This window comes from Chinchilla lanigera, unplaced genomic scaffold (assembly GCF_000276665.1).
Source record: "Chinchilla lanigera isolate Chin_1 unplaced genomic scaffold, ChiLan1.0 scaffold00021, whole genome shotgun sequence".
NCBI classification, from domain to species: domain Eukaryota; kingdom Metazoa; phylum Chordata; class Mammalia; order Rodentia; family Chinchillidae; genus Chinchilla; species Chinchilla lanigera.
This window is the reverse complement of record NW_004955422.1, coordinates 3421832-3439058: the sequence shown is the minus strand read 5'-3', so window position 1 is coordinate 3439058 and position 17227 is coordinate 3421832. Positions and strand designations below refer to the sequence as shown.

The following is a 17227-nucleotide window of genomic DNA, read 5'->3' as shown; positions in this document are numbered from 1 at the left end:
TCCGCACCTGTCCCCGCCCGGGTCCGCGTCCTCCGGGCCTTCCGAGGGTGGCATGGGGATCTGGTCGGTGACCGGACGGGCGGGACGGTGACGGGGCGTGGCCGGGGTCGGGCTCACAGTTTGAGACTCAGATAATGAACAGCGTGGTATAAACTCAGGGCAGTGCTCATCTGGAAGGGCCCTTGATTCCTCGTCTGAGCATGTTGTCTTTTTTGGGATAAAATAGGCCCATTTTAATTCCTCTCGTGAGGCCCGGTGTGGTGGTGCACACCTGTAACCCTACCACCTGGAAGGCTGAAGCAGGAGGATTGCAGTGAGTTTTTGGCCAGACCGGGGTACGGAGTGAAATCCCGTCTCAAAAAAAAAAAAAAAAATCTTATAAATGAGTTCAGTGCCCCAAGTTTATACATTTCAGAGCTCAATGTCTCTTCACAGTAATAAAATATGATTGAGTTTCCATCATCTCTGACTATGAGACTTAACCTCCTGGTTGCATGCCGGGGTATGAATGGGCCGACAGTCAGCTCCGACTGCCCTGCTGGAAACTTTGCTTGGCGTTTTCTAGTTGTATATAATATCGGACCAGGGAGTTGCCTTTCTGTTGAACTTCCTTCACTGTAAAATGAGGGCAACAATAATTTGTCACGCAGCATTATTCTGAAGATTGAATACACGAACAGTGATAAAGTGCTCCAACCAGACGCTGGCATGTAGTAAGTGCTCAATAAAGTTTAGTTATTGGGGATAATCATTGTATTATTTACAGTATAATTCTCACAACTGAAAGACTTTTTTAAAAATTGGAAACCATTTTTAGAGGTAGCTACAATTCAACTCTAAGTACGAAGAATTGTATGAGGGAAGGTGATAAACTGTGGATTTTCCTGCTTTTTCTTACATTTGGCTCTTTCCTTGTCAGGCACAGTTGGGTTGCAGGCCGAGGTAGCACTGGCCTTGGGAGTTGAGTGGTGAGGGCTTTTCTAAAGAAGTTGAAAAGATAAGAAATGGACTGGGAGATAACCTGAAAGAGAAGAGATGTTCGGGCGGATTTTAGGGACAAATTCCAGGAACAGAAAATACATCCCATCTTGACAATAGATTGGTGGTGAAAGACTTTTTCCAGTGACTCAGTTGACAGTCAGCTGGATGATTCCAGGTTTGTTTTCTTTTTAAATATTCTGGCATTTTGCAGGGCCAAGTTTGATGTGTTTCAGGGAGCTAAGTTTGCAGGACTTTGCTTTGAGAGTCTTGCTGTGATCCAGGTTATGGTGTAACATGGGAGAAACGTCCCGTAGCAGGGGTTCCTTTCCGCCACTCCCCTCCCCTTCCGGGCTTCTTGCTTCCTGTCCCTAGGCTGTGTCCTCTTTGGATGGAGAGGATCTGGCTTGTTTCCTCCGCCGTAGTTTTGGAGATTGAGGTCTTTCCCTGGTGCAGCTTTGTCAACGCTGCTCTGGGCTTGGAGTCTGCCCTTTGGAAGCGCTTTCCACTTCCGGAAAGACAGCAGTCCCAAGTCCTCACTGTAGTGTGACTTTTTTTTTTGTTTGTTTGTTTTTTTTCTCCGGTACCGGGAACCAAACTCAGGACCTTGCGCTTGCCAGGCAAGCGCTTTGCCGCTGAGCTAAATCCCCAGCCAAGTCCTCACTGTATAATAACTCAGATGCATGGGTGCTGGACACTGTGTGAGCCCGGGAAAAGAGAGACAGTCAACACACATTTACATTGATGTTAACCAGATTCTGGACTTGGCAAGATGGGATACAAGAAAATCACAACCAGTACAGAAGACAGATGTGCCAGTACTTAACTAATTCACAACGTGGCCAGCAGCAGTAGAAGCCAGTGTGCGCAGGGCGCAGTGGCGCTCACAGAGAAGAATGCACCTCTCTATAAAGACCTTTTCTCCTTTTATTTCCCACCCACCCTTTTGATTTGTGTAACTCAAGACCTTGCGCTTGCCAGGCAGGCGCTTATGCCACTGAGCTAAATCCCCGGCTGATTTTCCCTTTTATCATGGGTGTTTATTCTTTCTCAAGCGCTTTCAGTGGCTGCAGCTTTATTCCTCAGTGTTTGGTACAGACTTCTGTGCTTTTCTGTGGCGTGGGGAGAGGTTCCTTCTTCCTGGCTGGGCTCCCTGGCCTCCTGCGGTGTGTCCCGCATGGATGGCAGAGGGGCATCACAGGGCTGAGGGACGCTCCTTGCAGACATCTGCTCACCCCGACCCCTCTCCTCCCTAGCTGCCTGCATCCTGGGTGCTTGTTCTTAGTTATCAGAGCATAGTGTAAGACAGCTGGTCCTGGAAGGGGCCCCAGGAACAGCGCTCAGGAGCGGAACGTCTCCCCTTTGGCTGGCAGCCAGGACCCCGCTGCCAGTGTTAAGTGAGGGCTTGGGGGCCCTGGGCTTGGGCTGCGCTGAGGTCAGGTGGGAGGGAACGCGGTGGCCGCCCTGTCGCTGCAGGTCCCCAGAGCGTGTGGTGACGGGGAGGGTGGCGGAGTGGCTGGCTCTTGTCATCCTTTTTAATTTTTTTTTTTTTTTTTTTGGTTTTTCTCCGGTACCGGGAACCGAACTCACAGCCTTGCACATGCAAGGCAGGCGCTTTTGCCGCTGAGCTAAATCCCCAGCCCCTTGTCATCCTTTTGAAGGCTGGGGTTAGAGGAGGTTGGGCTCAGACCTCCTGACTGATGGAGGCGAGGCGCAGGCCGAACCATGCAGGTCGCCTCTCCTGTCTCCTTGTGGCAGGGGCTGAGTGGGACAGAGCCCAGCGACAGAGAGCGTGGGTGAAGGCGCTAGGATGTCGAATGCCCTGGATCCCTCTGGCCTGGCACCTCTCGGGCCTCTCTGAAGGCGGCCGGTCCATGAGCTGAGGCTCGGTCCCCCTCTAGGTCTGCCTCCACTGCCCTCCCGTCTCAGCGTCGCCTAGGTGGGGAGGCCTGCCGTTCCCGCAGGGTCACAGGCTCTGCTCGTGGGGACCAGCAGGTATGGGGGACCCGTGAGGAGTGACTCTTCAGACATGGGGTCCTAGTGGCGTGGAGGCCGGGGAGGAGAGGGTCGGCTGAAGGGAGCACTTGCTCGCCAGGCAAGGAGGGAAGCCACCTCTGCCAGCTTTCCTCTAGTGTTTGTATTTATTAATTGATCAGTGTATTGATTGCAGTATTGGGGATCGAGCCCAGGGCCTCACATCCCCTTTCCTAAGTTGCCCAGTCTGAGGTCAAACTTGCAAGGATGGTACCCAGGGTCTTTGCACTGGACTATGTCCTCAGCCCTTGAAATGTTTCTCCAAATTTTGAGACAAGTTCTTGTGAAGTTGCCCAGTCGTGACTTGAATTTGCCATCCTCCTGCCTCAGCTTCCCAGGCTGTGGGGTTGCAGGTGTGGACCACCACGCCTGGCTTTGTCTTCTCTTACTGTTCTTCAGAGCTCTTCACCCCGGGTGTCAGTCCTTAACGGTTATGTGAGCTGCCAGTACCTTTTTTAGGCTTGTAGCATGTCTTTGACCACCTCACGGTGGTTTAGATGAAAAAACTCTTAATGATAACACTAAATCTTCATTTTATCTTTTTGTGTTTTTTTTTTTTTTAATTTCATTTTGGAAATAATTCTGCCAGAAGCTGTCCGTCTTCTCTGTTGTGTTCTGAATATTTTGTAATTTTGCCTTTTACATTTAGTGTTAAAACCCAACCCGAATAGATTTTCCATCTGGCTAAAGCTAAACTTTCCTTTAGGTTTTTTTTCAGCACTTTCCTTGGATAAAGCTTGGTATGGTTTCCTTTACAGATATTCTTCTGCTTTGAGTTGAGCATCTGGAATCTTTGAATTGATACTGTTTTCATGATGTCGTATGTCAGAGAGCTTTTGGAGATAAATGAAAAAGCAAATAGCATCAGTGTTATTATAGACATAGTTCGGACCCTTTGAAAATGTCCTGTTTACCTGTGGGGGTGCCTAGACTGTACTTCGAGAACCGCTGTCATAAAGTTTTGATACTGGGACTACGCCAGCTTCTAAAACAAGCCTCTACAAAAAGAGAGAGTTCCCTCTCTTGTGAGTTCTAGAGTATCTTGTGTAAAATTGGAATTACTGTTTCCTGAAAATCTTTTGGGCTTGGAAGTTCTCTATGGGGAGATTTCTGAACTTTTAATTTAAAGAGCTCCCCGGTTAGCCGTTTCTGCTTGAGACTCTGATGTGTGTGTTTAAAATTTTCTTTCCACCCATCCAGGTTTTCAAATGTATTGCCACAGTTTCACTGATAGCATGTTATCTTTTTAGTATTTTGAGTTACGTTCCTCTTTTTATTTCAATTATTGTTCATTTCTTCCTTTTATCTTGAGTAACCTTATCAGAATTATGTCATCCATTTTTGGTGATCTTTTTTTTTTTTTGGTTTTTCTCTGGTACCAGGAACCGAACTCACGACCTTGCGCTTGCCAGGCAGGCGCTTTTGCCGCTGAGCTAAATCCCCAGCCCCTGGTGATCTTTTTTAATGAAACCAACTTTTAGCTTTGTTTCTCATTTCTGTTTTGTTTTTTAATTAAAAATTATGTTTTTTTAATTAAAAATGTTTATGCTTTCAAAACTATATCTGATTATCTTTAGGTTTATTTGGTTGTGCAATATCTTTTTATAGTTAATGTGCAACTCATGAAAATCAGTAGACCTCATATGTATTGTTCCTGTAACCCCAATTTTGCTATATGTGAAAACGAGCATCTTCCAAACTGTGGGTGCCCATTACTGGGTGAGATCCCTGACCTAATAGATTATGGCAAGATTTATTTCTTTATTTATTTATTGGGTTTTTTTGAGGCAGGGTCTCACTATACAGTTCAGGCTATCTTTGACCTCAGTATGTAGCCCAGGCTGACCTCGAACTCACGGCAATCCTTCTGCCTCAGCCTCTTGAGTGTCGAAATTACAGGTGTGCACCACCACACCCACTTCCTAGAATTCTTTAAAAAGCACTAGTACAATAGAAAGAGGAATCATTACATGTTCTATAGTTAATATGTTATATGTTATAAGGTGAAGCATCACTTTTTTGTGAAACTTTTTTTTTTTTTTCTTTTTCTTGTGAAACTTTTATATACCTGTCTATATTGGGTCACAGTTACAAAACATTATTTCATCCTGTGGGTTTTAGGTTAAGAAAAAAACCTGAAACGACTGTTAAAAGGTACAGTGGCATATCAGCAAAGCTTTTGAGCCTGATTGCCCAAAAGAAGCACGTGAGGAGCTTGCTGAATGACAGATTCCATGACCCTATTTTAAACCTATAAAAACCAAGCTTCAGGCCGAGATACCTGCTTTAGCAGGGTCTGAGGCCGGCTGTTGACGGGTCCAGGGTCAGTAAGTTGACCTGGAGCACCTGCAGGCAAGCTTTGCACGGGGCCAGTAGAGTGTGGCCTCCTGTGTGTGTTTGTCCCGTTCCACCTCTCCATGGACTCAGGAGGGACCCAGAGTGGCCATTGGGCAGCTTAGGGGTGGCGGTGGGGGAGGGCTGGGTGCATGCCGTGGGTTGTTAATGGTGACAGCAGGAGTGGAGCGGTTCTCGTGCTCACGGTTCTGTCATAGAGTCTGTCAGCAGTGTTGAGTGGCTGCTGTGTGTACCCCACAGACCACAGCGTGAGCTGTCGTAACATCCGTACATCGGTCTGTGACAGGCTAATTCCTTCATGTGCCCCGGTTCACGGTCTCAGAGAAATGCACGTTGAAACCATTCCTGACCATCTGGCACATTTTAACCAAAGCCTACCGAGATGTAAATAGTCAAGGCCGGGCCATACCCTGCTAGCTGGTCGGAAGCAGTTCTCCTGAGTGGGTGGCCGGGGTGGGAGGTGCCGCGTTTACCCAAAGGGAAGGTGATTTCGGGAAGCCGCAGAGCTTATCAGCTCCTTCCTTTGATGGTTCTCCCCAGTGAGTACGAGGAGACTGCTTTATAGATTGGGACTTCGCCGTGTGGTTGCCAAGGTAGCGCACTGCTGTCTTGTGGTAAGTTGGTGACAGCGGAGTCGCACTCCAGGCTGTGCCCTCCCCGTAAGGCAGACGGGCACAAGGCTCAGAAGTTGGTTTGGTAAGGATCTTAAATTGTGGTGTGTGGGGGAACTCTGGCCTTTCAGCTGAGGACTAAACATTTACCTTTATTACCACTCAGTCTGTGATGCTTTGGGGCAGTTTCATTTAGCGAGTGCTGGGTGACACACCACCGAAAAACAGCACGGCGACAGTAGCAGCCGTCCGTTCTTCGCTCGTAAGCCAGCAGTCTGCGTGCGCAGAGCCAAGTGGGGATGGCTCCTCTGGGCTCCAGGTGATTCCAGAGGGGGGTGCCCCTGCCCCAGGGCTTCTCCCTTCCTGGCAGCTCTAAGGGCCCCATGAGGACAGAGCAGGAGCTTCTTCTCTCCGAAGGCTCCAGAGTCCCTGGGCTGTGACTTCTGTCATAGTCTCTCAGGCAGATCACATCACAGAAGAGAGTCCAGCCCTGGGGGAAGCAGCTCGGTTTCTGCCTCTTGCTAGAAGCGTCCTGTGCGTTCTGCTTGCAGAGGGGAAGCACGGTTGGCCTCTGTCTTTGGAAAGGGGTCCACCCCAGCGTCCTGTCCCTCTCCTCTTCCTTCTCTCTCTCTTCCTCTCTGCTGCCCTGTCTGCTTCCTTATTCCTTCCTTCCTCCCATCTGAGTAGGCCAGCCGTCCCTTTCACGACAAGCTAGCAGCATGTATTTTATTTAGGGATGAAAGCCTGGTTCTTTCTGCACTTTGCCGACGCTTGCCCGTTCTGCATTTTGGTGCAGTGTGGTCCGTCTCCTCTCCCTCGAGTAGGAGCTTCGCTTTGCTCCCCACCTTTGCTTGGGGTGAATAAGCGAACAAGAGCAGACTGTAGAATAGCTAACATCAGCTGTGCAGGCAGAGCATCGCTTCAGGTTGGGCACGCGTTTCATAGTAAGATAACTGTCCTTAGCTGTCCGCTTTGCGTTTTTCTTCTTTGGCCTGCATACCCTTCTCACCTGACGCATGGATATCCTTAAGTTGCAAATCCATACATAGCAGCTTATGCTTAAGGTGAATATGAATTTATAGCTGTAGTTGTCATTTTATATCGTGTTGATATTTATCTTAGATGGTTGTAGGTAGTACTAAGTATTCAATGATGCCATAGGCCATGGAGTCATATGTACCAGCATCTACGTTTGTGTTTGTTTATTGGCTAGGAGGGTGAAAAATCCCTTTCTTATCTTATCCAACTCCTTGAGGGAAAGAAATAGAAAAACTGAAGTCAGAAGTGCTCTTCCGTGGGGGTGTCGCCCACCCTGACCCCTGGCTTTCTCCTCTCCCGGCAGGCGGAGGAGAGGCGGGGGTCAGCATGTGCGCGTCGGTCAAGCACAGCACCCGGGGTCCCGCCCTCATCCCGAGGATGAAGACCAAGCACCGCATCTACTACGTGGCGCTCTTCTCCGTGGTGCTGCTGGGGCTGCTGGCCACGGGCGTGTTCCAGTTCTGGCCGCACTCCATCGAGGCCTCGGGCGACTGGGCCGTGGAGAAGCGCAGCGCCGCCCTGCCCGTGGTCAGGCTGCCCAGCGACAGCCCGGTGCCCGAGCGCGGAGACCTCAGCTGCAGGATGCACACCTGCTTCGACGTCTACCGCTGCGGCTTCAACCCCAAGAACAAGATCAAGGTGTACATCTACTCCCTGAAGAAGTACGTGGACGAGCTCGGCGTGCCGGTCAGCGACACCATCTCGCGGGAGTATAACGAGCTGCTCTCCGCCATCGCGGACAGCGACTACTACACCGAGGACATCAGCCGCGCCTGCCTCTTCGTGCCGTCCATCGACCTGCTGAGCCAGCACGCGCTGCGCATCCGCGAGACGGCGCAGGCCCTGGCGCAGCTCTCCAGGTACCCTGGGGCGCCAAGGGGCAGGGCAGGGCAGGGCAGGGCAGGGCAGGGAGGGCCCTCTCTTGGGCCAGCTTCCTGCAGGACAGGCGGTGAGCAGCCTGAGCTCCTTAGAGTTTACCGTCTAAGTTTACCGTCCCTTCTGCACTCATCCTTTTCAATTCAAACACACGACCCCCACTTCATCCCAAAGTACATGTGTAGCTGGGTGTGGTGGCACTCACCTATAATCCCAGTGCTCTAGGAGGCTGAGGCAGGAGGTTGGCAAATTCAGGCCTAGCCTAGGTAATTTAGCACTTTAGCGAGACCCTGTCTCAAAACAAAACAAATAAATAAATTGAAAAGGCTGGGGGTGTAGCTTTGTGCAAAGACCTTGTAGTCTGCAGTACTACAAACAAATGAATGAAAATTGAGATAAAGAATGTAGAGTTCATGCACTAAGCCTGCCTCTAAGAGATAACCACTTATTAATGTTTTAAGGTTCCTTTTTGGTCTTTTTTGTATAAGAAACAGACACACACGTCTGTCTATACCTTTCGCCCTCAAAAATGGTGCCACTCTCTGCATACCCTTTGGCTGCTTTGTTTTCCTTAATATATTGTGAATACCATTTGCAAATTTTCACATTCTTTTACTGTGGAATTTGAAGGCTGCATAGTATTCCGTTTTGTGGGTGTTCTGAAATATATCCTGTCAACTCTGTATTTTATTTACTCTCTGTTTCTTAAGCCAAACAATGAACATTATTTTAAATGGTTTTATTTTAAATGGCTTTTTCATTATTTTAAATGGTTCTGTTGTGGGCAAGCCTAAAGTTCACATCCATCTGTTTTGTTTTGTTTTCTTTTTACAAGGAGCTAGACCAGTGCCTGGTGTAGTGTTAGGATCTGCAGGAGTCTCCCCTGCACCACTGGCATGCGGCCCTGTTCCTTCAGGGCTGGGAGCTTTTGTACTTGTTACCTAACGGCCAGCTCTCGTTTTCCCACGGCCGACGTGTGAATTCTCTACCCTTCATTTCTCGTAGGTGGGATCGAGGCACAAATCACCTGTTATTCAACATGCTGCCTGGAGGTCCCCCAGACTACAACACGGCCCTGGATGTCCCCCGAGACAGGTAGGCATCTTTGGGGCAGTCCCTGGGATGAGTTTCTGAGGGTTAAACAAATCCGAGCTCCTTTTGAAGTTATGTTCCCATTCCCAGTGGGACATCCCGTTCTCTGGGTTTCCCTGCCTGAGACGTAGCCGTTGAGACTTGCTTGGATCTGCTGTGGACGCCAGTCAGATCGGGCACCTAGCACAGCCTGCGCACCTCAGGGTGGGGGGGGCTTGCACCCCAGTTCCAAGGCCAGTTCGACACCGGGCCTGGGAGCTGACATTTGACAAGAGGAGACCCCCAGCTCCCAGAGCAGAGGACACGGACGTGTGAGGGTGGCATGTGACGCCTGTGATGCCAGGCCAGAGCTCTGGGAAAGCTGGGCAAAGAGGGGCTGCGATGCCCCTCTCGAAGAATGTGGCCTGAGGCTTTGAGCACCCCCGGGTAAGGGTGCCAGCCTAGCTCAAGACATAGGATTGTCCCAGGCATTTACCAATGGACTCATTCATCATCTCCGGCCTTGGTAGAGCTGACGTGGAACTCTTGAAGTCGTCGACACCAGCAGAAGTGACGGCCTGAGGCCAGCTGTGTGGGCAGCATTGTCACTTCCGGAAATCTATCCCGAATACTGCTGTCTCCCGGAGGATTAAAGCTGAACCTTCTGTGCTGTGAATGATTATTTCTAGTCTGTCTCGAGTTTCTAACTGAAAAAATGCTTAACATAGTAGGAGAGACTAATACCCCAAGATCTGCCAGGACTCTGGTGTAGAAACTGCTTTGGACGGCAGAGGGCAATGTGGCCCCACAAATGCTGTAGGGACCTGCTCCTGGGAGATCCCTGCAGGGGAAAGCTGTTCCCTTCCTGAAAGGGCCTCTGCTTTACAGACTGGTCGTCCCAGTGGAAGGGATTGCTTTTAAGGACAGAGAAGGGAAGGAAAGGAGCTGTTCGGAATCTAGGTCTTCACCTCCTGACCTGCGCTTCATTGCAGAAGGGCTTCGTTGGGGACCTTTCGCCTTTGGCAAACACTTTGGACTATGCACCTGCACAGAAGGATTGCTTTTATCAAATGCACATGTTCAGTGGGTTTCCCTACTGTGCAGCAGGGTGGCAAGGAGACAGGAGGAAGTTGGAGCTCTGGCCAGGGTTCAGTGGTACAGCTCGGGAAGGTCAGGCCATTTCTCCCGTATGTGTGTTTGCTGAGTGACCGAGGCTGCCCTGTGGCAGAGAGAGTGGGCACTGGGTCCCCTTGATCTCCGCCCGTGGGACGTTGGCCTTCGGTGGGGAAAGGGGTCATAGGTGGTTTGTGAAGTTTTCTGATCCTTTGTCTTGGCTCCTGGATTCAGAGTAGGCAAGAACCACAGCGTGGACGGGTTTGAGGAGGAGCTGCGTGTCACACTGTCCGGAAACCAGAAGTCGTGGGCTGGGTTAGACTGCCTGACATCGCCCTACGTCTAGGGTCACGGCGTGAGGAAGTAGAAGTTATTTACTCAGGGAATTCGAGGACCTGGACTGGGGAGAATACATCACTTACGCTTAAATCTGTTTTTATTTCTCTGTCAGCTTTTAAAAATCATACACATGATACACATGTCCGTTCTGCCTGAGAGGTGAGCCCTACGCAAGTGTAGAAAGAGCAAATGCTAAATCTGCTTTCATCGCTTCTCTGTTTCACTCCTGATTGACAAATCGTCCTCACTATTAGGGTGTTTGTATTTCTCTAATCTTCTTTCTCTTGGTTTAGACACAAACACAGTACACATCGCCATTTTATTTTAACCTAAGTGGGAGCATCTCACACGTCTTCAGTACTTCCCTGCTGTTAGTTTTCTCACATGCGTTCTGTAATATTGTTACTGCCTTGGATTCTTATTTTCCTTTCTTTGCACAAGTCTCTTAGAGACTTACCCTTTTATGTGGGTAGATACTTACTTATATGAACTTGTTATGGAAAATTTCAGACCTCTATAAGAGAGCTGTACCTCCCCACTAGATTACCTGGAAATCTCGGGTGTTTCATCATCATATCTGTACATATTTTTCCTATGAATCTCTAAATGATTGGGGCTTTTTAAAAATCCCTAACTATAAGTTGGGTGTGGTAGTACATGCCTCTGTAAGCCCAGCACTCTGGCAGGCTGAGGCAGGAGGATTGCAAGTTTGAGCCCACCCCGGGCAACTTAGTGACTTAGTGGGACCCTGTCTCAAAATAAAAAATAAAAATAAAAAGCTGGGGTGTAGCTCAGTGCCAAGGCCTCAGATGCAGTCCCAGTTCCACAAATAACAACAATGAAAACGTAGCTTTAGTATCATCATACCTGTAAACATTAACAGTAGCTCTTTAGTGTCACCAAGGGTCCACTGACTGTCTAGCTGCTGTCAGGCTTACCTGTCTGATACTCTCCCCAACCCCAGTTTGTTTGACTCAGGAAGCAAGAGTGACTCTTACGATTGTTCAGCTTTTGTTGGTTGCAGAACCTGACTTTATATTTGAGGAGTTCACGGGCCAAGTTACTCGCGTAGCTTAAAGGAAGGCAGACGGTAGACTCACAGGTTTGCCTTGCTCAGGCACGGGGAGCACCCAGGTAGCAGGGTGAGAAATCTGTGGGAGGCTGGCCCAGGCGGTGGGAGGCAGAGGCTGTGGAAGGAGGCTCAGCGGCAGCGGAGAGGTCCCAAAGTCAGGAGGAGCGGCAAGTGCTGCGGGTGCCGGATAAAGCTGCTCGACACAGTGTTCCGCCCCGGTGAGTCTGGTTCTACGAACACTTTTTCCGCCACAAGTTCTCCGCTTGGCCTCTTGTATCGTTGGAACAGAGCCTTTGTTTCAGGATCCCTCCTAGAAAAACAGCACGTGCTGCTCAGAAATTAGCAGTGTGAAACATGTGTTCTGAGAAGCAAGGGGCGCTTAGCACTCTGTCCTCCTCTGCTCTGAAGCCCAGGGAAGCTCTGCCCGGGAGACTGCAGCTCAAAGGTGAAGACTGACTGCAGCCGGGGCGCTCTCGAGGTCATGCAGATGCCGTGTGTGCCCGCGGGGGCAGAATAAGAAAGGCAGTGTGGAGCTGGTGTGAAGCACACCGCTTCCTGTCGCTCTACTCTCCCAGCTCTCCCTGGGGCCGGGGTGGGAAGGCCCGATCACCTGAGGCGCTAGCTCGAACCCCGCCTGCCTCGGGCCTGCTGTGGCTCTGCTTGCCATCAGGACCTGGAAGCCGCCCACGTTCCTGCTAATCAGAAGTCAGACCCGGACCTAATCAGTAGGCTGGCGCCCAGGGCAGGCTGGCAGCGGGAGAGCTTGTAGCCTGCACATCACCTCACTCACCCATTCTGGGTTTCACGAACCTTAAAACAGAGTGGGTTTTCCAGGAGTGGTGTGGACATCTTTGAACTGAAACTGGTCCTGTGAGAAGGGGACATAGTTTGTCATCAGGGCCAGAGAGGAGCGGTAGCAATCAGCATTGAAGAAAGTGTGGTTTCTCCATGGAGTCACTGTGGCTTCAGCTAGGGTACGTGTGACTGGTAAAACTTTGCCCCAGACAGCGATTTTGATGGGTCTGGGGCCTCCAGGACAAGATGACCCTGGAAGCTGGTATGTGCGCCTCCTTCCTTCCTCTGATGAAGTGTCTTCGTACTGCTTGCTGGATCCAATTAAACAGCGTGGTCACTGTTACCTAGTGAAGGAGAACAGAAGCGAGTGCAAGCACACTGCAGAGAAGCAGGAAAGGGCCGGGTGTGGATTCCGCTTCCTGAACGGGGAGTTAGGTTAGCAGGAGTGAGGAGCTCTGGACGACAGGAAGAACCGCGCAGGGCAGAGTTTGGAGCAAGGCCGGGCAAATATGATGTAAGATGTGATACTTTCCGGTCACCTGTGCTTTCCATGCCTGTTATCCCCAGGGAGTCCCAGCCAAGGGCTGGGAAGTGCCAGTCTTCCTGTGCAGACCTGTGGGTATTTCTGGCGCTGCTAACATGGTTAAGAATAAAAGTACAACTTTTTGGAGAGATGGGTGGAATCGGAAGGAGGTAGCAAAGGGCCTGTGCCTGGTGTCCCCTTGGCTGTAATGTGTTTTAAGAAATGGAAAGTAGGGAAGACTTCAGGGCCCAGGGGGAGAGCTGGCGATTCAGGGATCTGGTGTCACTTTTGTCTGAGAGATGCTCTGTGAGTGTCGGATGTCCAGCCCAATACCATTATAAAACAGTGACTCACTCAGCGCTGTTGATGTCACTACTGAGACGCCGTCATTCTGAGGCAGGTCGCTTTCCACAGAAGGAAGACCTTCTGTCTGTCTCACCGTTGGGTGAATCCTTTGCTTCCAGGGCGCTCTTGGCTGGTGGTGGCTTTTCTACGTGGACCTACCGGCAAGGCTACGATGTCAGCATTCCTGTCTACAGCCCGCTGTCCGCTGAGGTGGCTCTCCCGGAGAAAGAACCAGGGTAAGGGACCTTCGGCACAGCCAGCGCCTTCACAGAGTCTGCAGGACGGCGGCGGCGGCTCAGTGAGGTGGGCACCCCAGCCGCCAAGGCCTGGATTTCAGGCCAGCGTCTTTGAGTGTCCTGTCTGTTCCACCCTAGGCTCGTTCCCCCTGCAGCTTTTTCTGGGAGCTGAACTCCTGGATTGGCTACCAGGTTTTCCCGACCAGGAAACGGTGGCATCCTTGACTCCGTCCTCTTCCACCCACCACATCAGAATCAAAAGTCCTGCCTACTGCGCAGCAGAAATGCTCCTTAGATTTGTGTGCCCCGCCCCCCGCCTCTGCTTTATGCCAGGGTTCTGTCATCGTCTCCCTGTGCACTCCTGAGCCGTGTCCTGTTTGGCGTTAGCACCTCTAGTCGGGCTGCCCCCAGCCTGGCCTGGCCTCATGCTGCCCGATGGGCACAGTCTCGCCTCCCTCAAATGCCAGGTGGCTACTCTGCCATCTGGCCATCCCTCGTCTCCATCTCCAGCCTTTCCTCAGAACTCTTTTCCTTTCAGGTTACAGAAGAGGCTTCAGCGTGTCTCCTGCAGGGCCTGCCCTTCTCTGGTGACACTCATTCTGCCCTGGCTTGCCGCCTTTGGACTTTGGCTTTTGTCCATATAGTGAAGCAGAGGCCGGCTCTGTGTTTTGTTTTATTTTATTTCGTTTTTAGGTCTGCTTTTTAACTACTGTATTGTGTCTGGCACATACTTGGCTCATACTTTAATTAAGGAATAAGTGAAAAGGGCTGAGAGCCTGGATGTGGTGGGCCTTTGGTCTAGCTTTTTTTTTTTTTTTTCCTGTAGTCTGTTTAAAAATGGTGCTATTTCATGGTGAGAATTCAGTGAGCTTCAAACAAGCCCAGAGGTAATAAAGCATCCTTTACTTATAAGAGAAGTCCCCTGATATGAAGGTGGCTGAAATTGCAACACTAAAAATGTCACTTCGGGTGAGATTGAAACCCAGTCACACGGTTCAGTGGTAGAAATGGGTCTCAAGGGGGCTGGGGATTTAGCTCAGTGGCACAGCGCCTGCCTGGCAAGCGCGACGTCGTGAGTTCAATTCCTGGTACCAGAAAAAAACCAAAACCAAAAAAAAAAAAAGGAATGGTTCTCAAGTCCAGGTCAGCGTGAGACATTTTTCCTCCGCCTTCAGCGAGTGGGAAGGAAAACTGAATGGTTCATGAACTTGTGGTTTAGATCATCTTCCCGGATTCTTTTCCCTTGATAAACTCCCAGAATCAACTTAATTTATTATCTTAAAATTGAAGTTAATTCAGATACCATAAATTCACTCTTTTTAAAATGTACAACTCATGTCTTTTTCACATACTCAAAAAAGTTGTACAACTGTTGTCAGTAGTACTATCTAATTCTAGAGCATTGCCATCTCTCTGAAAAATAAAACCAGTCCTCTCTAGCCGTTACTTCTTATTTCCACTCCCAGCAACAATCACTGATCTAGTTTCTGTCTGTGTGGATCTGCCTCTTCTGGACATTTCCTATAAATGCAGCCATTCAGGACCTTTTCTATCCGCCTTGTTTCACTTAGCATAATGTTTTCAAGGTTTGTCCGTGTTGTAGAATGGAATCAGCACTTCTGTTTTATTTATGGATTCATCAGTTGATTGGAATTGGGGTCATGTCCAATTTTTAGCTATTATGAATAATGTTACTGTGAACATTTCTGTGCAAGTTTTTGTGTGAAGCTGTGTTTTCAGTTTCCTGGCCCATACATGAACTCCGCATTTTACTTTCTGAGGAGATGCCATAGCCTTTTCCAGTGTGGCTGCATCATTGTACCTTCCTACCGGCAATGCGTGTAAGGTTTCCAGGTTCTCCACATCTCTGCCAGTGCTAGTCATTATCTGGGCTTTTGAGTCTCACCATTGCTGTGGATGTGAAGGAGAATCTCACTGTGGTTCCAGTTTGCATTTCCCTACTAACTAATGATGTGGAGTATCTTTTCCTGTGCTTGTTGGCCGTTTACCTGCCTCTATGGAGAAATGTCTGTTTAGATCTCTTGCCTGCCTATTTTCAAATTGAGTTGTCTTCTTACTGTAGAACTGTAGGATTTCCTATATATTCCAGATACTTGACAGTATTGGAGTTGAAAATATTTTCTCCCACTCTGTGGGTTGTTTCTCACTTTCTCATTAGCGTCCTTTGAGATGGAAAATCTCCTATGTTTGGCAAAGTACAACTTACCTACTTTTCCTTTGATTACTTATATTTTTGGTGTAACGTTAATATTTAGGAAACTAGTGCCTAAACCAAGGTTAGAAGTTTTCTTCTAAGAGTTTTATCATTTTAGTGCTTGGGTTTGGGTTTGTGACTCATTCATTTTTAGTTTCTTATTCAGTGCTGGGATAGAGCCCAGGGTCTCATCTGTGGTAGGCAAGTTCTGTACCACTGACATACATATCTAGCCCTTTGTTAATTTTTGTATGAGGCCTGAGGTCCAACTTCGTTTTTCTGTTTGCGAATGTCCGGTTTGTGATTATCCAGTTTTTCAGCACCACTTGTGGAAAGGCATATTCTTTAGTCCTGGTACACTTGTTGAAGGTCCACTGGCCATAGATATGTGGGTTTATTCCTAGATTCTCGGTCCTAATCTTTGGCTGTCCTTTTGCCAGTACCCACACCGGCTTGATTACTGTAGCTTTGTAGTAAGTTCTAAAATAGGTAAATGTGAATGCTCCAACTCTGTGGCTTTCACAAGGCTTCACAGGGTACTCAAGTTCCCTTGCCTTTTGATTAATCATTTTTATAATACTGTAACTTGAATAAATAACAATAAAAAGTCTAAACTCCTTGTGCTTATTCACCTACAACACTAAGACAAAGCTCAAAGTAAATACTGGCACATCTACAAAACTAATAACATTGAGATTAGCGTAATTTAATGTGATAGGTGAAGGTGTTTCTTGGAAGTGGAATTGCATCTTTTGACTGTGGAACTAATATACAGGTCCATTGGGTTTGACAGGCCTGTATGGTTGCATGCTGAGTGACAGTGTACTGTTCTGTCCCGTGTTTTCCGTTGGAACCCGTAGGAAGCTTCTCTTTATGTTGTGTATTGCAACATTATTTATCTTCCTCCAGTTCAGATGTATGATTCACATTCTCCCTGGCATTTATTATGAAAACGTCCAATCGGACAGCAAAGCTTAACACTGTCTTCATATCATCTAGTCTGCTGTTTGTGTTTTGCTATACTTACTTTCTGTGATTTACAGTTAGGTCTTCCCCTCTGCTCACGAGCCACTAAACGCAAACTTGATCGTTGTTTTCTGTTGCTGTAACTGAGTAGTACAGATTAAGTTATAAAGAGTGAGGGTTTGATGGGCTTAGAGTATTGAATGCTGGGAAGCTGGAGATGGGGTGCTTGCATCTGGAGGGGTCCAGCTGCCTGGTTAGGAGTCTGCTGAGCCCTAGGGTGGTGAGGGTATCACATGGCCAGACATAATGACCTAGCTTGAGTCCCTCCCTTGTAAAGCACAGCCCTACCGGATTAGGACCCCACCCTTAGGGCTTCATTTCACCATAATTAACTCCCAGATTCCCATCCCCAAACACCGTACTGGAATTAAGCCTCCACTCTCTTAATATTTCACGATGGAGATTGAATTTCACCATGTGTTTTGGGGGACACATTTAAACCATGGCAGATGATGAGTTAACAAACAAACAGTATTCATCATTAAATATGATCAAAACTATGCCTAGATTAAATTTTTGATTATCATCAAAACAATTCAAAAGTAATCCTTTTTTTTTTTTTTTTCCAAAAGAATTCTTCCGGAGAATCCATAGGCAGAG

General features: G+C 48.6%; 1 protein-coding gene across 1 annotated transcript in view; it reads left to right on the top strand.

The window, feature by feature from the left end:
• Nucleotides 1-677: 677 nt before the first annotated feature.
• Nucleotides 678-17227, top strand: part of Ext2 (exostosin glycosyltransferase 2) — a gene marked incomplete in the record, with an annotated part of 134434 nt that continues 117884 nt past the window's right edge. The window contains 4 exon segments of the mRNA XM_013514241.1: nucleotides 678-713; nucleotides 7321-7876; nucleotides 8898-8987; nucleotides 13270-13386. Of these exon segments, the coding sequence (XP_013369695.1) occupies nucleotides 7344-7876; nucleotides 8898-8987; nucleotides 13270-13386 (740 nt within the window).